The sequence below is a fragment of the Camelina sativa genome, chromosome 7 (genome assembly GCF_030686135.1).
Source record: "Camelina sativa cultivar CO46 ecotype springtype chromosome 7, ASM3068613v1".
NCBI lineage: Eukaryota > Viridiplantae > Streptophyta > Magnoliopsida > Brassicales > Brassicaceae > Camelina > Camelina sativa.
Genome location: NC_141886.1, coordinates 27,339,416 through 27,361,397, shown reverse-complemented (window position 1 = coordinate 27,361,397; position 21,982 = coordinate 27,339,416). Strand labels below are relative to the sequence as shown.

Below are 21,982 nucleotides of genomic sequence, written 5' to 3'. Positions count from 1 at the left end.
ATTCTCTATGATGTACTCTGGTTATCTCACATATTCATGTATCATTTATAATAATTTAGAATGATCAATATAATTATCCATTTATAAAGTCTATTTTATTTTGTAAAGTCTATTTTGTTTTGTGATCCTCTAGATAAATATATATATATATATATATATATATAAGTAAGGTTTCACTCTCTCCTTATTGGTTGATTTTCATTTAATACTTTCTATTTTTTTTATTTGCTTTCTTACTATAAATTAAATTGATGAGTGAAAAACAAAAAAAAACAAAAGGATTGAAGTTATTCTTGGGGTTTTAAAAAACCTTTAGATTGAAGTTCATATAATTTTTTTAAAAAACTAATTTAGTTTGTCATTTCAAAAGTAATATTTTCAATTTGGAATATTATGTGTGAGTGTTGAGTTTATATCAACAAAACAATCAAAAAGTGTAAGTTTAAATTTTGATTGAGCCACTTGGTATTCCCTTTCTTTTAAGTCAAAAATAAATTAAAATATTTATTAATAATTAACCCACTTTTAAAGGCATTTAACTCCATTTAACTCTACATTTAACTCAAATGTAACTCCTACCCAATAATTTTACATTCATTCCTCCAACTAATATATTTATCTTTCAAGAAAAAATGTTTTTGGTAAAATTTTAATATTTTTTTTTTATTATTTTAATTGCTTTAAACTTTGAAATGAGGAATATTCTATATACAATAATTTTATATGTAGTTACTAAATTTTATGATAATTTTATTTGATTCAATATTACTATACTATACAGTCTTATGTTTACAATATCATTAAGAAAAAATCTTTAAATCAATGTTTAACCTCTATAAAACATGATCATAAACATAGAAACTCTCATATTAGGAAAATGTTTAAATTTCTATATTGTTATTTATATTAATATAGCTAATCAATTTGTAATAATTTTTTGTAGTATTGGTTAATTTTTGATTTATAGAAAATTTATATATTTTAAATTTTGTATAATAAATAATCATACCAAAAAAATGTTGACAGGAGTGTTATTTTGAGAAATTACTATAAATTTTTTTGAGATTATACATTAGTAAAACAATATTTTAGTTTAAAAAAATTTAAGAAATATAATCAAAACTATTATGCATATAACCAGGTATTGCGTGGACTAATTACCTAGTACTAAAATAATACAAAAGAGGTTACTGTACAACCACCCAAAACAGCGTACCATGTAAAGGAGAGTTTGCAATCACTCTTTCAACCACTTAAAATCTATTTTGAACGCTCATTATAACCACCAAATCCAACTAATCTAATAAACCGCTCTCTCCAAATGCTTTGTTGATTGGTGAACATAAGAGCGGTTAGTTTGCAATATGTTGTATGAGAGAGAGAATACACGAAAACATATACTACTTTGATGATAATAATACCTAACTTTAATACAAAATAACTAAATTAAACATATGTCAACTTGGTACGGAACATATTTAAGGTAATTGTGTTGTCGTTTGCTTTTTCCTTTTCCCTTTTTTTTTTCTTTAACTACGAAGGACAATTGGAAATTTCTAATCTAGATTTCGTATATGCTACGAAATCTAACGAGAAACAGTTAAACTAACTGTTTGTATCGTACTTTTAACATATTTTGAATTCTATGAAAGTCTGATTGGCTGAAAGAAAGAAAAAAAATCGTCCTTAAATATTCAGTACGTACCTACGTAGATATTTTGGTTTAATTTTTCACTACTCATACTTTTTGAACATCCACTAATTGTCTTTATCTTCTTATTAAACCTCACTACTTTTCCTTTTAAAAGTGTTTTCCTCTATATCTTTTTCATACTTTTTGTTTCTTTGTCATTGTATATAGTTTTCTTTGGATAAATATATATTGTGAACAACTCAAACTTAATTATGGTTTATGATTTTATATATAAAAGGGAAAAAACCCAAAAAATACGTCATCTAATTTTTTTTGCCGTTTAATTCTTCTAGTTATTAAATTTTCCAAAAAATACCCGGTTTAATTTATGTTGTCTTTAAAAACCTTCATTTTATTAATAACGGTAGATTCATACTTACGACATAACGACTGTTATCTCTAATGACGGAAATATTAATCAGGGTTAAACTATAACCCCACATGGTTAATTAGAGAGAACTAAAGACATTGTTGCCTTCTTCTTCTTCCCCCAAATCGATTTCGAATTTTAGAACCCTATAACCCTAAAAGCGATTTTTCTTCTCAAACTTCAAATCCTGAATTCTTTTGATTGCGATGATAGTTTTCGTCTGAGTAGTTGCGGTTCTGGTTGATTGTTTGTTGTGTTTGTTGCAAGAATCGACTGATAGATGAGGTATGAAACCATTGTTAATTTCAATTGTAATGTTTAGGGTTCCAGGGTTCTAAAACTCAAAATCGATTTAGGGGAAGAAGAAGAGGGCAACAATGTCTTTAGTTCCCTCTAATTAACTACATGTAGTTATATTTTAATCCTGGTTAATATTTCCGTCATTAGAGTTAACAGTCGTTATGTCGTAATTATGGATCTACCATTATTAATAAAATGAAGGTTTTTAAAGACAACGGAAATTAAACCAGATATTTTTTGAAAATTTTAATAACTAGAGGAATTAAACGGCAAAAAAAAAATTAGATGACGTATTTTTCGATTTTTTTCCCTATACTAAAAGTCTAAAACCATGTTCTAGATATGTTTCTATGCGAGTTGCAGTCGCATAGAAGAAGATATAGTACCTGGACCGTTAATGATAATTATTAAAACTAAGACCATATATGTCAAAAGTGTCAAAACGGTTAACCAACCAACCAATTTATGTTTTGGCTCTTTCATTTTCATATGCTTATTTTAAAACATATATAGATACAGTATGTGTGTGTAATATACAGTCGTTCAAAATAAAACACAAAATATCGGAATTTCTGAAAGTATGAAATCATCGTGCAACTCACTTTTTAGTTTGGTTTGGCATAAAACATCATCAACTAGATATATACGGTATATTTAGGGAATGCATTTATCCAAAAGTTAATAGTATTTATAATTTCTCATAATTTAAGTTCATTACATTGGACGCTACAAGTACAACGTTTACGTCGTATTAAATAAAAATCACTCAATAAAGAAAAAGAGAAGACACTAGAAAAAGCCAGAAAAAACTACGCCATGAAAGTAAAAGAAGAAAAAAAGAAAAGATATATATGGAAAATATAGAAAAACTTAATATTTTATATGGTCATCACTCAATCGTCATGGGGTCCGAAACTTTAGCAGAGCTTTTCTTCATTCCGGGCTTTCCAAAAAACAACCGTCCGAATCGTCTACTACTCCCACCAGATTTCACAGGCGCCTCCATGAAACTTCCTCCCCCGATCTTCTCGTCTCCCTCGCCTCCGGTAACAGCCGGTTTCTTCATACTCTCTTTGTGAAACTTCCTCACCGTGTAAACCTCTGCTATAGCTAGAGACATCCTTTTAACAGTTTAGAGAAGAAGCTGAAAAGGCTAAACAAAAGCTGTTCGTTGTTTTGGTTTTTTTGTATTTGGAAAGAGATGAAAAGTGTTGTTGTTGCATTTTTTGGGGGAGAGGTTTGGGCACTTATTTATAGTCATTTTGTGGGGTCTATTTTTCTGAATTTAGTGGAGGTTTTTGCCCACGTCATATACGTACGTATACATCTACTTTGTTGTACATGTGTATTTGTATTTTGACGCGTTGAATATTTTTAAAATGTAGTTTTTGCCGATCGGAGCAAGTTCAAGATTAAGAACAAGAACTGATACGAAATTACTAGCTACAAAAAAAAATACACAAACTCTACTTAGGTTTTGTAAATAAGGATCATATTTACAGAGATAACTGCAAATAAGATTACATACTGTATAATTCAAAACATGGTTTGATGACAAGCTTAGTGTGAGTTGGCATCATGATGACTTGGACCTCAACTAATATATCTGGCCATGAGAGGAGACAGTTACTAGCTTATTTAATTAATAATTTCATTTTTTTGGGCAATATAACTTAATCTATATTTGAATATGAATAGCTAGCTGATGTCATGAACAGTACTATTTTTGTTGATAAAGTGAACTGTTCTAGTACTGAAATGAGTTATATATTTAAATATCATTTCGTTTTAGAATTTTCGAAAGCACATACTCTTTTGATTACAGATTTTGATCCAATAATATACTGATTAGCAATGGGTTTACAAAAAACAGAATAAACTAGAAATGCAAATTTATCTCTACAGTTAAGCAAAATGGTACCGGAAACCCAGATCCATAACGCTAATTAGAAATTATAATTGATCGTAGTAAAGTATGATGGCTGCACGTTAATTAGACAGTCTGAAAACAATTAACTAAAAAAAAGTTCTCAAGATTCGAGTGATAATCAAAGAACATATATTGGAGAAGGTCTGTCTGAGAGGAATCTGACTCGGCCGCCAATTTAGCTTCCAAATGACAATCAAATCGACCACAACATCCATAAACGTGTCCAAATTAACAAAGCCAAAGAGTTAACATAGATTTATTAGTATACCTAAAAAATTATATGCCAAATCTATATATATATATCCTATTTTTATTTCTATCATTTTTTCTCATTGCTGGTAGTGTAGTGGACTTCACACTCATCTGATATATATTAATCATTTGATGAGCATATTTTTTACTTTTTGTTTCCTTGTTTATTAATTTTATTTGTCTGAGCTCCGGTTGTTTTATAGTCACGTTTCGTTTACTTAACTCAGACAATTTTGTTGTTCGCACAATCTAACTATTTGAGCGGTAATATCAGATTTTGTTCGATATATTCTTTCGTTTATTCGTTTCCTTAAGAAAAAATGGTCAAAGATTCGAATTCGATACTAACTAACTCCCAAGTTATGCCTTTCGGGGGGGGGGGGGGGGGGGGCAAAGCTATACACACAGTATTCGACATTTCATTTGTATTTACCACGTGTGTCAATTTGACAATCATTGATCATTATAATCATTTTCGATGATAAAACACTTTCACATCATCTAGCTTGTGCTTGAAATTTCACATCAAGAAATACGATGAAACTTTCGACGAACAAACAAAATAACTGTAATCATTTTGACGCTGAAAGAAAACACAAGATACTTCCACATCTTTTTGGTACTGGTGAAAACCCCACATCGATTTTACGATCGATGAAACATTAACTTTTTATAAGAGATAAATATCAATCTACGTAGTACGTACTAACGAATCCTATAATCAGATTATGCCAAATTTTAGAAAAGTAATCCTATATAAAAAAAAAAGTCTAAAGATGTAAGAAAAAAACGTAATAAAGAGATATAATTTGAAAATAAGAAACGATTGAAGATCAATGGAAGGTAGAAAATGTTATTAACGCTTTAAACTGTTTCAAATTCTAACAGTTTATATTAAACATATAGAAAGGGTGAGAGAATATTGGCCTTCTAAAAAGTGAAGTGTAGAGAATAAAACGAGGAGGCTGCGCCAAGAAGATCTACGAAATAACGATTACAACGTTTTATTCTATTGATAGAGAATCATTTTAAATTGTCCAAGTGAATCAAGCAACAACACACTAATCAACTTGCCTTTAGAATATTTTCGCAAAGCAAAACATTTAAAATTAGAAAAGAAAACAGTAATTTAGTAGTTGGTATAATTACCGTTGTCGTTGGATCGCCGATCGCCTCATTCATGTGTAATTGTGTAAACATGGATATTGGATAAGATGATATTAAAATAAAAAGAAGAAAAAAAATCGGATCCAAATAGTAATCTCACTTAAGATTTTATATTGAAATTGTATATTTTAAAGTTTGTAAAATATCTAATATGTGGGGCACTTCTAATCATAGTGGTAATTAATCAAATTTATCTTGAGAAAGGTGTTCAGTCGAATAGTACAATTCCTCTGTGGTTTTAGAGTTAAAAGTCATCTATATAGTTTTTGGATATGTCATCATTTACGTCAGTATAAGTAAGTTTAAGTAGACTAACAATAATCCATGACACGAAATTTAACGACAGAACAAATGCTTATTAGTAGGGACTACGCACTGTTTTTTACTTTTTTTCATATCAACTTTTTTTATATAATTATAATAATTTTGCAAAACAATTTAATAACAACATGGCCCAGATATAATGAATGTAAATCCAGAAAAAAAAAAACATACAGTACGTTAAAACCACTTGGTATTAGAAAAATGTGAAATATAATAATTGCCGTATGGATTGGGTGGTCATTTATATAATCTATAATCTTTTGATTTCTGTCAAATGGATGTTTAACTAATTACAACTTACTCGTAAAGATGAAACCGCAACAATCTTTTTCCGATTTGTATATTAATATCCAAAATCCACCTTCGAATGGGGTTAACGCAAGTATTCGTTCTAGACTAGGACTAGTTTCGTTTACAAAGTGAGTGATCTAATATTAAAGTAGAACACTGATGTTAAAACGATATCTTAGTTAATATGCGTGGGTGTTTAAACACGTAAGGGGTCATGATGCAGCTGCAACTACGAGAAAAAAAGAAAAAGAAACTTAAAGTATACGAGAAAAGAAGAGAATCCTTATCCCATCGTTCGTACGTATACCCCCATTCGCCTAAGTGGTCGGATTTTTAAATATAACACTTTATCATCTTTTTGGGACGAAAAATGAAATTGCCATCATATAGTTTATTATGGACATGCCTGATGATGGCTGATGGCTGACAGAAAAAAATATATATACGGAAATATCTTACCAAGTGGCTCTCAAGGTTTGTTAAGACATTAGAAAACCATCTTCTTGTTTTTGTTTTACAGCATAACATTTGCGTCTTATAACGTTTAAAATGTTTTTAAGATAACAAAAAAAATCAGTTACATATTAACTTCTCTTAAGAGTCTTCGGTAAAACTCCTTAGAGGTGTGAATTCAGAGAGTGATCTTGCTTCGGTAAAATTTCCCATTTTTTAAGTCCCATCAGAAGTAGTTCGATCTCTTTCTTTCTTACCGTGACCAAAATCGCCGACCATTGGAATAATTTAGAAAGAAAAAGAAGTTGAAGTTTCTCTTGAGTTGCAGATGATAAGCTAATCCAGCCATTGTCACCTGATGATTTACTGTTGAGTTGCTTTACCCCGCGTATCCATATTGTACTACCCAACTCTTTCTTTACCATAATAATGCATATGACGTTGTGAGAGCAAGCAATCGTATTGTGAGCTTATTATCATTGCAAATTCTTGATTACACCATGTTGATCCATACTGAGTTGTCGTTACTATATATATATTTTTTTCTCTCCTAGTATTTAAGCTTCCTGATGGATTATGTCGAGATTAATGGCTAGAAGAGCCATCATCTCGAAGGGGCGTGTGGAGAAAAGATCCCACATCTGATAGATGAGAAGAGACTTGAGTAATATATAAAAGGTTAAGGTCTCTCCACTTATTGTCAATTGGTTTTGAGTTGGAAACTCACAGTAAAGCCAAAATTTAACATGGTATCAGAGCCTACACACGTTGGCCCATTAATTAGTCCAGCCCGGATAGAGGCCCGATCACCCCATTAATTGATGGCCCAAAGGAAAGCCCAATTCCATCGAGATAGCTAAAAAAAAGAGCATTATCTCGAGGGGGCATGATGGATTCTGTCGAGATTAATGGCTAGAAGAGTCATCATCTCGAAGGGGCGTGTGGAGAAAAGATCCCACATCTGGTAGATGAGAAGGGACTTGAGATATATATAAAGAGTTAGGGCCTCTCCACTCATTGTCAATTGGTTTTGAGTTGGAAGCCCACAATAAAGCCCGAATTTAACACTTCCTATATATATCACAATTTACGTTGAATGAAGGTTCACAATTATTTGATAAAAACAACAGAAGTAGACACCTTACTATATCAATGGACAAAAGCCAAAAGAAAAAAAATGGTCGTTTTCATAACTAGTCATCCATGATAATCTTAGTGTACTATATATAGATCGACTGAAAGCAATTCATGTCATATCATACCATCATTTTCTTTACCCATTATCTGAAAGTGTGGACCTACTGTCCATCTTAAGGTCATAAAATGGTGTCCCTTTCTAATCAAAACTTACCCTACAGGCTACAACCTTCCACAATGCATGTGCTGATTAAGTAGATATGCATAGTGAGAACTGAGAACAAGCTTCGCGATAAATGCTTAGAAAAACAAAGAAACAACTCTTTCTTGAAGCAAACATGGGATGATGATGGAGCATAGAGCCATAAACAATCTAATCCATGATTTCATGCGTATTTCAATCATTATTAAGCCTGAATATAACTAGCTAGTTTGAAGACTCGAGAAGCTGTGGAAAGTTTTTCCCAACAACTAATATAGCTAATTGTTACTAGTTGGCAATTTCAACCCAATACAATGAAGTATATCTTTTCAGACTTATTCAGTTAATGTCATGCAGAAGTTACATGATTATTAAAAAAAAGTCAATTATCTCAAAAGAGTCCGCTTGAAGAGAAAGTAACCAAGTCTCTCATATATACTAATAAAAACAAATCACATGAGTAGATAAGAAATGTAAGTGTTTAAACAAAGCTAATAAAAACTAAACCCACCTCAGTATTCAGATATACTTTCAGAATATATAAACAAGATATGTAAGTAAAGAATTTTTTTACACAATTATCATATTTTAAAAAAGACACTTTGATTTCTAATTAATTTAATAAATTTAAAAGGATATTAGAGGATTTTTTAGTTAAAAAAAAAATAGATTTCATATCTCATAGTTTTTAGGGGAATTTGAAAGAAAAAAAATATTCACTAAAATCATCAAAATCATATTAAAAAAAAAACTAATTAAAACGCAAATTGTTTAAAATGATTGATATAATAGTTAATACACACCCTTAAAACTTAGATTAATTTAAATAGTCTATTTTAAAATTAATACACCCACTATGAAGATTGTTGACGAGTATAGTGTGGTACGCGGCTCTAAATCAATTCGGAACCGGATCTTAAACGGTTAGCTTTCGGTTTGCTCTCGGCAATTAACATATTCCCGCCACTTACAAAAGAAAGAACCCACCCATTCGTCGTCCTCAATCCCTAATTTCTCGCTCGCCTTCAACAATGGCAGAGGTTCCTACAGAGCCAAAGACGACGCAGATCGATGAAATCTCTCACAATCTCTCGTTCTCCACTTCCAACGCCGCCGATTCTAGCTGGGACAAGATCTCCTTCTTCCGTCACCGCTCACGTCAAATCAAACGAGACACTTGGCTCGTCTCCGTCTTCGTTCTTCTTCAGATCGTCCTCTTCGCTGTAACTATGGGCGTCAACGATTGCTCCAGGAACTCTCACGGTCACTGCGCCGCCAAACTCCTTGGCCGATTCTCTTTCCAGCCTCTCTCCGAGAATCCTATGCTCGGCCCCTCCGCCTCAACGTAAGTAGCTCTCTCCGGCGGATTTCGCTTTTGGTCTCTGCTTGTACCTGTATGTGGAATCGTCGGATCTCTAATTGAATTTGTTAGATCCTTTAGAGTTGAACTTTGGATGCTTACACCTGTGATTTCGGATGTTTCATTGTGCTCATCTTTAGTATCAGTTACAATAGCTTTCTGGAGAGCTTGTTGATTTGGATGATGCTAGTTTCCACGATTTATGAGTTTCAGCTGATTCGTAGTGTCTCAATCTTTAATTACAGTGACAAGTTCTTCGTTTCCAAATATGTGTTGTTCTAGAGTGTTTATTTCTGTGGATCTTGGTGCTGCTTCTTTTGAGAGCTCTAAATTGAGGGGAACATATGTAATGTGAGCTACTAAATGATTGATTATAAGCTACTGAGTTTTTATTTTCTTGTGAGTTTGCAGGTTAGAGCATGTGGGAGGTCTTTCTTGGAATACTCTGACGGAGAATCATGAGATTTGGCGTATTTTGACATCTCCTTGGCTGCACAGTGGATTGTTTCATCTGTTCATAAATCTTGGGAGTTTGATTTTCGTAGGGATATACATGGAGCAGCAATTTGGACCACGTAAATTAGCCAAATTGACTTAGATTACTTCACCTAATCTGATTTTGACGGAGTCTATCACCATTATAATCTGCATTTCTTCTGCTTTTGCTTTGTGTAGTGAGGATTGCCATAATATACTTCCTCTCTGGCAGTGTGGGAAGTCTATTTGCTGCCTTGTTTGTTCGAAACATCCCATCAGTCTCTTCTGGTGCTGCTTTCTTTGGGTTGATTGGAGCCATGCTTTCTGCTCTTGCAAAGAACTGGAATCTATATACCGGCAAGGTGAAGGATTTCTTGTGTTCTTTTATTGTCCTTGGTTATATATCTTCTTTTCATACCTATTCTGATTCTGTTTGTTTTTTTGTTTGCTGGTACAGATTTCAGCCTTGGTGATAATATTCACTATCTTCACTGTGAATTTCCTGATAGGCTTTCTCCCTTTCATAGACAATTTTGCAAATATTGGTGGTTTCATATCAGGATTCATCCTTGGATTTGTGCTATTATTCACCCCACAGCTGAGACAGATGCCTCCATCTCATAAGGGAAAATTGTTTGAAGATGATATGAAAAGGTCCACAAGGCTTAAAGAACAGTTTGACAGACCGGTATTAAGGATTATAAGCTTGGTCGTATTTTGTGGAATGTGAGAGTTTCCCTTAACTTAATTCTCTTTCTGATCTAGCTTTTTTTTTGTTCTTCTCTCTGCGCTCGCATGACATGAAAAAACTTATCCTATCTCTGTTCATTAGGCTTGCTGGGGTTCTATTAGCAGCGTGCTGGGGGATTAATCTCAACCGTCATTGCCATTGGTGTCGCTATGTTGACTGTGTTCCAACCAAAAAATGGAGTTGCAGCGACATGACTACTTCCTGCGAGGTATATTCATCTAAACCATAACCTTTGTTGTGTGACCCTGATTCTAGAACTTGAGTCTTTATAGTTCGATTAGTGATTACAACAACATTGTAAAAACTATATGTGAATATGACAGGCAATGGTGAGTGATGCTCAGTTAACACTAACATGCATGGCCAATGGAAAGTTCCGGATATTTCCTTACACCAATATCTCACAAGCCAGGACACAAGACCTCTGCACACTCGTCTGCTCTTAAACATGAACCAAGGTTTCAATTCCTTTCCTACATATATACATTTACTATACTCACTCCCACACTTAGATAATTGCATATAACAAAACTCTCACCTCAAATCACAAATCTGTCAAGATTTCCACACTCGTAATCCTTTGGTCAATTCTGAGAACTTTTGTAGCCTAGACTTGGATAAGGGGTAGTAAGGACTTGTAATGAGACTATTATTGTCTTGGTTCTTGATTCTATGAATTTGAATACTAAAGTCTACGAAGTTCGGTCCCATATGAGGACCCAGTTGCCACATTAGCTTCTTACACAAACTTTACACAATCCACATCATATCTACGCACACATGACACACCAGTAAGTATAATATTCAGCTTCTTGTTTTACTTAAATGTATATACTTTTTTTTTCTTTTAGTTATTTGCTTTATAATGATGATGAGAAATATGTGTGGCTTTGTGGGTGTAGTAGAATTGAGAAGAAAAGGGCCGACCTTGACACATACTGTATATAGATAGGGTCACTAAAACTGATTACTATTATATATAGGAATTTCGAAAAATAGAATTGAGAAATAAACATGATATATATCAAGAAGAAGCCCATACTGTGGACCTAGATCTCATTAAGCTACTCAACTGCCTACTACATCTATATTGGTTTAATTTCTCCTACACGCACTAAGTGTGTATTCTACTCATTTTTTGTTTTTTTTGTTCTGTACAAATATTCCTTACTATTTTGTTAAGTATCATCAATTCACTCAATTTATGTCAGTTTCACTTTTGTATTAAGCATTGTTGATGATTTGTAGTTTCAAATTGATCTAGATTTCTTCCAAGGTAACGAACTCGGTTCAGAATTCAATTAAATGCTCTGGTGTATTAGAAAAAAAAGAAAAAAGAAAAGGGGGATGTGAATATTATACTACCCGGTTAAGAGGGGATGTGAAGAGGACCTACTCGGTTTTGTAAGCAGTTGACTTATATAACTCTATCCGGTTAAGCGGGGATGTGAAACCAGAATTGGACCAGATGGTGGTTGGGGAAATTTTGTTTTTGGCAGCTTTGTATAAAGCATTGTATTTTGGAAATAACCCCCAAACCAACACAAGTTTGGTAACGCATCTTGTTCAGATGTTTTAGCATTTGCACACAAAAGTAAAGTAACAAAAATTCTTGATTTCTAGAAGAAACAGATTCCTAAATTTATATATTTCTACATAAAATTAAAAAGAAAAAAAAAAACACTCGTTAATTTGTTATGTTCAATGTATAACGCTCAATCCAATCGTCCTTTCTTTTTTAGTTCATACTATATTTATCATTAAAATCGAGAGGTTGGACCACATCAACAAGTTATTAAACAAAAACTAAAAAACTAAAATTTCATGTGCATCAATGATATACACGAAAGTGGAATATTACAGCCACAAGTCTCTACCATTAAACGTTGAAATGGCATATACCTTTGCATCCTAATTTCGGCTCAACACTTTCACTTTCCCAATTTCTTAAAAACTGTATCTTAAGTAGTACAGGTTCTTGATGACCATTTAAATAATCAACTCTTCCCATCTACCTCCACCGTCCGATTTAGAGGATTAGTGGAGTGCTTATCAGTTATTATTAACTTATCACCTCACACCCTTATTTTTGATTGCCCTTTCCTTTTCTGTGTTAAAGGTTCTTTTGACCTTGATAACTTGATTAAAAGTGTAGTGACTATATAGTAGCTTCTCGTTTAGGTAAAACAGGTATTAATACAATAAAACTTTTTACCGTTTTTGTATACTCTTTTTCCTCAATCAAGTTTTAGCAAAGTCGTAGAAGACTCTAACTTTTTGTCTTCTTTTCTTAAACATCTACTGGTACCAATAATATGTAACTATATATCTAAAGACTAAAATCAAGAAAGCACTAAAATATGTATAAAACATTCTCAACAGAAATTAAATGGGCAAAGGAAGTAAAGAAACTAATAATTATAACGAAAATAGGAGATCCATTTCAAAATGTTTGACGGAAAGAGAAGAAGGTATGGACCAAAAACAGTTGTTTCCTTATCTCAAGCCATTACTGAGATAACGAAATATTCTCACAAATCTACTACAAAGTCTTCTCTATTACTAGATCAATCGCTGTATAATACGCTACATGCATCTCTATTATACTTTTCATTTGACTAAAACTATTTAGATATTTTGCGAATTACTTATTAAGTTTTATATATTCCTACCAATATCAATATATCATCTTCTAGATTTTTCCCGAACATTTTCTTGACTTTTGTTTTGATATATTCTTTGCTATTATCAATTAATGATTATTTTGTCTATTTGATTCGTGGACAAACAAACAAATGAATTATTAAAACGTGACCAAAAAAAAAAAAAAATGGTGATGACAGAACAAAATAAACAAGGGTAATTGCGAATCCAAAAATTATTGAGTCGCCCGACGCTTCCATTAGATTTTGATGGCCCCTCTCTCTCCCACATCTCACCACTCAAATGTCACATACACATCCACAAACAAACACATGCATAATTAATATGGGAGTCACTAATAATTGACCAAATATTTTGTGGACTCTTGTTTCATTTATTCGGATAGAACATTTTTTCTTGTCTTATAAGGGATAATACACATCTATTCGAGGATTTGGCCCTCGTTGGTCCTTTATTCACGATATGACGTATAACCGAAGTACCAATAAGGCAATAAGTTGTATAGAGATGATTATGGTTTTATTTACGATTGGTGGTTTGGGATTAGTGTGCCGTGTGCGTGTGTACGAATGTGATAAAAAAGAGTTCGAACGTGAAATAAAAATACAAATTATGTAGTTGAGTATAGATTACGCGCCGGCTTGATAACGGGAATAAAGCATTTTATTTCCCCCTTTTGCATTAAAATAAATTTATCCGATCTACATAAACTATTCTTATTACATATTCCAATGGGGCAATTATAATTTTATATAGAATATCTCTGACCAAAAAGAAAAGTTATTTTAAAAATAGTAGTATTTCTTTTCTTGGTATCCGCCGTCGAATGGGTCCGAAATACCACTTTGGAGGTATGAACTTGATTGATTTTTGTTCATTCCTTGTATACTTTAGTTACACTATATTATAATTATATTTACGAACGAATCTAATTGTTATACAACCTTATCTATCTTGATCCATTAGCATTGAGCCATTGACTACATAAAAATCATCAAACAATCAAGTTTATATGATGATTTCATTTCGTTATAGACTATATAGTATATTAGGTAATGGTTACAAAATATATGTAACTTACGGGGGGATGTACACGTATCATCAATAAGAAAACAGGGTTTAGATTTTAGAAGTTGTAAACCAATTGAGAATTTCTTTGTTTTTGTTGTTGTTGTTGTTGTTGACAAGTTATATGTAGTGAGGATAAGTATAACTGGTAAAACATGTTGATATGGTACTAGATGCCCTTGTAGAAAATGCTTAAATCGTATACTAAATTACTAGCTAGTAGTAATATTCGATTATTTATGTACTCAAAGCATGATCATCATTTTTTCTACGAATCATCAATTACTAGAGATTTTATTCGGACAAAAGAATCTATCTAAGAAAGAAAAATTATCATCTATTTTTTTTTTTATGTCTCAAATATAGTATCAGAAAAATAGATGACTAATTATCTTCTCCTTTTCCCTATTCTTTTTTTTCAAAATGTCAAAATCCTATTGTAATTTGTAAATGCCTTTGTGTTGTATTTTTCCAAATTTCAACTCTTTTGTTTTTTTTTTTTTTCAGAATACAATTTTCTCCATAAGAAATTTAAGTAAAAAAATAAATGAAAAGTTGAGAGGTATAAGTATTACCAATGATCATTTTCCTCCTCTATAGGAAACAACCATCATTGCTTTAAACAATCACTTTCATCCTTACAAGATCTCTGCTCCTTCTTCTTCTTCTTCTCTCACTCTCTTTTTCATTTATACATACATACACACATCCAAATCCCTATATAACCTTTTAATTCTCTCATTCCCAAATTTTCTCATCAGTCCACCAAACACATAAAACAAAAAACACCAAGTCTTTTTTTTTTCTTTTTCTTTCAAGGGGTCAAAATAATAATGGATCAGTCTTATACAAACTCAGTAAACGGATTCTACTCGTTTCTAAACAGATCAATGGAAGATCTCGAAAGGGTTTATCTCTCCGACAACTTCATGTCCGTGCAGTTCCTACAGAGAGTGATATGTCTCCTAAGAACCTCTCACTCTCATCTCACTCTTCTTGTCCAGAAACTAAACCTCCCTGTCGGTGACAAGTGGCTCGACGACTACATGGACGAAACTTCCAAGCTTTGGGACGTTTGTCACGTCATCAAACCCGCTATCTCCTCCGTCGAAAGCTTTTGCTCCTCCGCTCTTTCTATCGCCTCCACTCTCGACGGCCACTACCACCACCGCCGTCTCCTCTCCCCTCAGATTTCCCGGCAGGTATAATAAGAAAACAAAGTTTTTTTTTTCTTTTCTCTTTGGAGTGTCTCAAATTATTTGTAGGTCCTCCTAGTGCAAAACTTTATATTAAAAAAACAAATAAAAACATTATATTAAAAAATATCCATTAACAAACAAACAAAAAATTATATAAAACATATATTTGATTCATTAACATTTTTAGTGCCAAATATATTCAAAGTTGTTTAAAAAAAAATATATATATACTAAACATGTTTTTGCTTAATCTTGAAAATCTTGAAAAAGTTGGAATATATATTTGGTAATGGGACAGGTGATACGAGCGATAACTGGATGTAGGAGAGAAGCTGTGGGGATAGAAGAAGAAAACAGAGCATTAATGGAGAATCGTATTCAAAGGTTTCCTTTTTGGTCGGAGCAAGTTACGACGACGATGGAGTCATCCAAGATACAGAACGGTTTCAGCGGTTTCAGAGGAGTGATGAATACGATGAAGAACATAAACTCTCTGCTCCTCGTGATCTTGATGCAAGGTCTTGTCTACTACATCCCCGGAGACACGACGACGGCTGCGACGACGGGTACGATGATGGTGAGGTTAAAGCAGAGAGTGGCGGCGGAGATGGAGAGGATTGGGACGAGGAAAGGGATGATGATGTATGAGTATAGGAGAAGCAAGACGGCGATGGAGGAGCTCAAGGCAGAGCTGGAACGGCGGTGTTGCGGTGGCGGAGGACGAGGAGAGGAGGAGGAGGAGGAGGCGGCGGAGAAAGGGTTGAGAGAGAGAGTTGAGAGTTTGAAAGGGTATATAGGGAATTTGAGGAATGGAACAGAGAGTGTTGTTGCTCAGATTGATGATTTCTTTGATGATATTGTTGATGGTAGGAAATTGCTTTTGGATTATTGTAGCCACCGGTGAAAAAAAACATTAGCAGTTTTAGTTTTTATTAGGCTTTGTTTTAAGTTCTATAATTTAATATCCAAAGAATATGTTTTTACTTTTGTTGTTCTTTTAATATATATGGTGCTTATTAGTTATTACAAAAACTCTTTTGTAGAGAAGTTAAAATGTGAAAGTAACAAAGAGTTGTTTTCGAAGTAGAAGATTCCATATGAATCTCTTTTTTTTTTTTTTTTTACCGTTGTGGTTTGCTTTTGATGAACAAAAATTTGACTGAAAAAAAAAAGAGAGAAAGTATGTGACAGTTGTCTAGAATACGGAAAAAGAGTTTTGCAGGAGGGGAAGAAAGATGAAAACAGCAAAAATGATTACAAAACCTGAGGATTGGACTTTGATTTGACTTGGATGCTAGACAGAGTGAGTGAGAAAGCATCTCGTGCTCTTCTTTTTCTATGATTAGTACTACTAATTTGTTTGATTTGATTCTTGTTGTTTCATTTGTTTTCTCCAATCCATTCATTTGTTACATAAAAATTTTCTATTGTTTATGTAACATTGAATTGCCTCTAACTTTTTTGTTTTTTGGAATAAGATCATACAAGTTTTTTGTCAACTACTTAATTTGATCATTTTAGAAACAATTACAGTATTTAAAATGTAGGTATGAAGTATTATAAACAGAAATTATAAGGGAGATGGGAGAGAGGTGAGGCATCATCAAAAATCAATTAACAGTTGAAACCAAAAAGTAAAATTAAAAAAAAGCTATTTGGAAAGTTTTTTTGGTAAAAAAAAAGCTATTTGGAAAGTTGGGTTACTAGAAAACTTCAGTCAGGCTTTGCCTCTTACGCCGACGACACCACACCTCTCCTCATGTACTTCTTTTTCACACTTTTTTGCTGCTTTTTTACCATGCAAAAACTTCACCCACTTGCTAATTTTCATTTTGAAATCAACATTTTTTTTTATATCGAATAATTAAATATTTTTTCTCGTCCTTGTGTAAATTCAGAGAGTTATGATTGAAGTCAGAACCAAGAATGGTTTGTGTATCCCCAAAACGTAACCATATTCTGATATTTTTTAAATATTTTACTTTTTCTTTTTTTTGTTGTTGGTTGTCCTAACACTCTCAAGTCTCAACTGTAGTTTTGCGTTACAGGCTGTAAACTTACACAGCTAAATTGTCCAAGAATGGATTCTTCTATCTTTATCATACTATTACCATTTCAGGAAACTAAAAAACCGAGACCTGGTCCACTCTCCCAATCGGATTTTGATACCTATTTTAACCAAGTTCACAATTTACTTACTAGTTATAACTTGGATCCTTATAACTTATAACATAATTAATAGGTTTTGAATGTATAGAGATTATGGTGAAATAACGATGAGAAACATTGAGCCAAGTCTAGCTATATTTATTGTGCGCCTCCGCTTGGTTTTATGAGAGATCCTTCAATGTCTCTTACCATTTTCTCCATCGGCCAATAAATTTAGGTCGTCTTAAATTGCTAACCAAACCACCCTAATACTAGTACTACTTATTTGTCTGATTAATAATTACTACTAATCAAACCAACCCAACCCTAGCTTACTGTCAAATAGGCACTGCTATTATAGATGATCCGTTACACAGATTTAATGAGTCAGAGACACACACACAACAGAAAGAGTCAGAAACATTGTAGGGACCTTGAGAGCTTCCTTTATTTATTATTATTAGGTTTAGGGGAATTTTAAAAAAATGGTACCACTATTTATTGGCAAAGAACAACAACAGCAGTTAATTACTCTCTCTGGTTGGCCCCATTAACATAGATCCATCAATAGGCTTTATAGCATATAAAGAGGATTGATGACTAAATCATAGAATTTATTTACTGTTTTTACTGCAATAACGAGTCTTTAAAACACGGTTACGTAAAACATCCAGACAATTTACCCTAATAAAATAGTTAAACGATTAGGAAATGAGAGCGAGATGTTCATCAAATGTGTCTGAGAAATTGGTGAAAAAATAGAAGTAAAAAAAAAAAACAGATTGTCACGTGGCAACGAAGAAAACCCAGAGAAAAAGTCAAATGCAGAAACACCAAATATATATGGATAATAGTACTACTACTACTTGGGACTTCGGAGATTCCAGCAAAGATCCACCACTTCTTCACTTTTTAAACCCTGTGAAAACACCACAAACAACCAAAATAAAAAAAGAGTACAAATCATTCCAACCTTGAGATGTGCGGCATGTGCCACATTGTAATGTGCCACATTATAATGTATTGTATATATAAATAAGCTCTTTCTGCAAATTCAAAATTGTAACACAACCAGACAAATAATGTTATATGGACTTGTATAGTTCACATGGATGACGGAGCCAATTTTGTGTGTCCTTAATAGTGTATATGAGACCAAATATGGGTAATTTAATGCAGTGAAAGGACATGGATTTGTAATGATATATGACCAACTATCTTGATTCCAAGTAATGCTTACATTCCAAACTCCAAGGCGATTACTGAAGAGACTGAAGAGATAGAGACAATTTTCACAAGTCATAAAATGCGTTTCTTAGTCTATTGTATAATATTTCATTGGGGGAAGGACGAGATATCAGCTTGTGCAAAATAGTAATAATAGCTTTACCAACTGATTCAATAGATTACTGTACTTAAAAGATCAGAATATACCTTGGCAGCTATACTCTGCGTGGCTGTTGGAGTCTTTAGGCACCTAGAATCTTCACGGGTTTTTAGGACCGGGTGTCAAGGACAATTGTGTTGTATTGTCGCTTGACTCTTTGCTGCCATCCTCTTCACACAAGCCAGACTCTGCAGGACCGCTCTCAGAAGGCTCCTGCACCGTAATGGTCTTTCCAAATAACTTAATCGAGTTAGCTTTTGCTTCAGTGGGGCCTCGGTTTCCAACCAGGTCATTTCCAGAGGACTGATTGGTGGTGTTGCTATTAGGTGATAAGTTATCTGATGGCTGACTTCCAAAATTCTTCTCAGTCGACACTTTTTCCAACCCAGGAAGCGCACTAAAGAAGTTATTGGTGGATAACTGGGGAGGATTTTCTCCAATGAATCCGGTTGGATTGTAAGACCCAAATTCATATTGCCTGGCTCCCTGCATGCCAGCAGGAAATGTAGTATACGGGAACATATAGGGACTTGAATCAGGTGCTGCTGCACTAGACAGTCCTCTTTGAGGAGGATAGTGGATTTCTCCGTCATCTCCACTCAAGAACCCTCCGGTGTGGGGATACTTCAACCTCTTTGCTGGAGGGAAAGATGCATGAAGTTGAGTTGCATTTGCAACCATTTCAACTTGCCAAGGATTCACCCTCTTCACGTTTTGCAGAATCTCAGGTTCATCCCATGTGATCTAGGCAAGTTCAAAACAAACAAATGATTAGACTAAGCAGAATGTACTGACAAAATGCAAGTATCTTAAGATTACCACTAGTTTAACAAACACAATGTACATTGCGTGGCCAGAAAAGCATCTCTACATCAAGGAAGCTGATTTCAACACAAGATCAAGACATTGCTACTTATTTTCAATGATTTAAAAATGTGGAATCAACTAATCCTGTTTCCATTTTCAATGATTTCATTGTCGAATCAACTAAATCCTGTTTCCAGTACAATCATTTTCATATGAATTTACTAGTTCTGTTTCCAATTCAGAAATGTATTTGATTTCAAAGCAACACAGCAATCTCAGCACAAAACAACCTCACATTTCAAAACCCCAGATTAGCATTTCAATAAACCAGAATGAGACTTGAACTAACTCCAGTAAGTCTTGCACACTAGAGATATAATAAGATCGAGTCTAAATTGAGCAGAGACCATTATTAAACAAAAACATCATATATACCTGAAGCTGCTTCCAAGGGGATCCACGCCATGGACCAGTCTCCTGATAAGTAGAGGAAACAATGCCTTGAAACCACGTGATCCGGGAAGAATCCTCGGTCTCCATAGCCATCTTGACCCTAGTACCAGACGTCCAGTACATAGACATGGAGGACTCAACATCTTCGGCTCTCACAACAAAATCGGACCACCCAGCAGTTGGATAAAACACCACTTCAAATGGTAAACCCTTGGCCGCTCGATTCATCGCCTCCGAGACCGCTTCAGCCGTCAGTTTACCTAAACCACTCCTCCTAAACGTCTTCTTCGCACATCCGTCATCTTCCTTAGGAGGAGGAACGAATCCGTTACTCTGGCTGTAATAACCGTTGTACTCATCGCCACCGTAGTAGCTCGTTCCTCCGCCGCTACTCGAAATCGGTGCTCGCCTCACGCCGATGAACATCTCATCATGCGATTTCCTCATAAACACCACCGAATCCCCGGCGATCAGCTTCTTGCCGTTGACGAATTTGCTCCACCCGGTGGTTAACAAGTGGCGCCTGGGAGTACCGCGATAGATATGCCTGAAATCCCAAACGGCTCCGTGGATATCGGTGATGAAGAGCTTCTGAACAGGAGGATCGGCTGCGAAATCAAGGAGAGGGAAGACGGAATCAGCACAGTAGCGAGGAACGGAGAAGCCACCACCATTGTTAGCATCGGAAGGAGTGAGTATTTTAGCGAAGGTAGTGACCTTGTTGTTGTTATCAACAACATCGCCTTCGTAACCAGCGAATCTAGAGAAATTGGTGGTTGGGACAAACTGGTCCTGAGACACGGGTTGAAGAAGGAGGTGAGCGAAGACCTCATCGGTGATCGGATCCGCGAGCAACTGGATTGAAGAGATGAGGCAAGGAACGGGAGAGGTCGAAGGAGGAGGAGTAGAGACGAGAGGTGAGGAAGGACAACAGTGCTCGACGTGGCCTTGGGGGAAGTAGTAAACCCTAGAGTAGAGCAAAGGGATCTGCACGGAAGCACCAGCACAAGCTCGCCAGATCATCGGATCGACTCCACGGTGGAGGATGTCACCGGCGGCTGAATCCGACGGCGGTGACATAGTTGTTTTGTTTTACAGTGTAACGAAGTCAGCGAAGGAAGAAGAAGAAGAAGAAGAGGTAGTAGGTACTGTTAGGTGTTAGAGAGAGATGTCTGAGGGAGAGAGAGAGAGAGAATTGAAACGGGCAGAGAAGGGGAAAGCAAAAGCGAAGGGATAGCGATTTACTGTTACGGTGCTTCTCTCTCTCTCTCTCTGTATAGAGAATTTTTGATTTTGCTTTGATTTTTTTTTTTTTTTTTGAAGGGAATATTTTACAGTTTAAAGGCAGACGACAACAAAACCTTTTGTGATATCGCCACTAACCTGCTCTTTTCAACCGTTCGATCTTTAGAGCGTGTATCTCACTCTCTCTTTTTTTAATTTTAATTTTAATTTTAGGTTCAGTTAATGATGTTCTTTTATTTCCTTTTTATTTTTTGCGATTTTTATGCTCATTATTGCATTTTCTGTTGGAACGAAATAAAAAAAA

The 21,982-nt window shown here is 34.3% G+C and overlaps 4 protein-coding genes across 5 annotated transcripts; 2 read left to right on the top strand and 2 right to left on the bottom strand.

Moving 5' to 3' along the window:
* Positions 1-3,029: 3,029 nt before the first annotated feature.
* LOC104702572 (uncharacterized) lies at positions 3,030-3,599 on the bottom strand. Its single transcript, XM_010418450.2, has one exon. The coding sequence runs from the start codon at positions 3,481-3,483 to the stop codon at positions 3,253-3,255; it is 231 nt and encodes a 76-aa protein (XP_010416752.1). The 5' UTR covers positions 3,484-3,599; the 3' UTR covers positions 3,030-3,252.
* A 5,494-nt stretch (positions 3,600-9,093) lies between these two features.
* On the top strand, positions 9,094-12,336 carry LOC147941765 (inactive RHOMBOID-like protein 8). Of its 2 annotated transcripts, XM_087457012.1 has the most exons (7): positions 9,094-9,464; positions 9,891-10,054; positions 10,155-10,318; positions 10,414-10,682; positions 10,789-10,915; positions 11,031-11,165; positions 11,972-12,336. In XM_087457012.1, exons 1-6 carry the CDS (start codon positions 9,151-9,153, stop codon positions 11,151-11,153), a joined length of 1,161 nt encoding a protein of 386 aa, XP_087313138.1. In that variant the 5' UTR covers positions 9,094-9,150; the 3' UTR covers positions 11,154-11,165; positions 11,972-12,336. The 2 variants fall into 2 exon arrangements, with proteins under 2 accessions (XP_087313138.1, XP_087313137.1); XM_087457011.1 differs by lacking the exon at positions 11,972-12,336 and having other exon boundaries at positions 9,095-9,464; positions 11,031-11,444.
* Positions 12,337-15,033: 2,697 nt separating this feature from the next.
* On the top strand, positions 15,034-16,623 carry LOC104751682 (uncharacterized). Its single transcript, XM_010473683.2, has 2 exons — positions 15,034-15,641; positions 15,937-16,623. The coding sequence occupies exons 1-2, from the start codon at positions 15,273-15,275 to the stop codon at positions 16,540-16,542; spliced, it is 975 nt and encodes a 324-aa protein (XP_010471985.2). The 5' UTR covers positions 15,034-15,272; the 3' UTR covers positions 16,543-16,623.
* Positions 16,624-18,383: 1,760 nt separating this feature from the next.
* LOC104702568 (auxin response factor 17) lies at positions 18,384-21,773 on the bottom strand. Its single transcript, XM_010418440.3, has 3 exons — positions 20,416-21,773; positions 19,221-19,917; positions 18,384-18,705 (listed from the first exon to the last, which is right to left on the bottom strand). The coding sequence occupies exons 1-2, from the start codon at positions 21,511-21,513 to the stop codon at positions 19,273-19,275; spliced, it is 1,743 nt and encodes a 580-aa protein (XP_010416742.1). The 5' UTR covers positions 21,514-21,773; the 3' UTR covers positions 18,384-18,705; positions 19,221-19,272.
* Positions 21,774-21,982: the final 209 nt, after the last annotated feature.

Bases quoted from the DNA above. Each gene is read 5' to 3' on its own strand.
- LOC104702572 (XM_010418450.2), bottom strand. From the start codon at position 3,483: ATGTCTCTAGCTATAGCAGAGGTTTACACGGTGAGGAAGTTTCACAAA.
- LOC147941765 (XM_087457012.1), top strand. From the start codon at position 9,151: ATGGCAGAGGTTCCTACAGAGCCAAAGACGACGCAGATCGATGAAATC. The intron at 9,465-9,890 runs GTAAGTAGCTCT...GTGAGTTTGCAG, and splicing joins CTCGGCCCCTCCGCCTCAAC to GTTAGAGCATGTGGGAGGTC. The intron at 10,055-10,154 runs GTAAATTAGCCA...TGCTTTGTGTAG, and splicing joins GGAGCAGCAATTTGGACCAC to TGAGGATTGCCATAATATAC.
- LOC104751682 (XM_010473683.2), top strand. From the start codon at position 15,273: ATGGATCAGTCTTATACAAACTCAGTAAACGGATTCTACTCGTTTCTA. The intron at 15,642-15,936 runs GTATAATAAGAA...GTAATGGGACAG, and splicing joins CCCCTCAGATTTCCCGGCAG to GTGATACGAGCGATAACTGG.
- LOC104702568 (XM_010418440.3), bottom strand. From the start codon at position 21,513: ATGTCACCGCCGTCGGATTCAGCCGCCGGTGACATCCTCCACCGTGGA. The intron at 19,918-20,415 runs GTATATATGATG...GAACTTGCCTAG, and splicing joins CCCCTTGGAAGCAGCTTCAG to ATCACATGGGATGAACCTGA.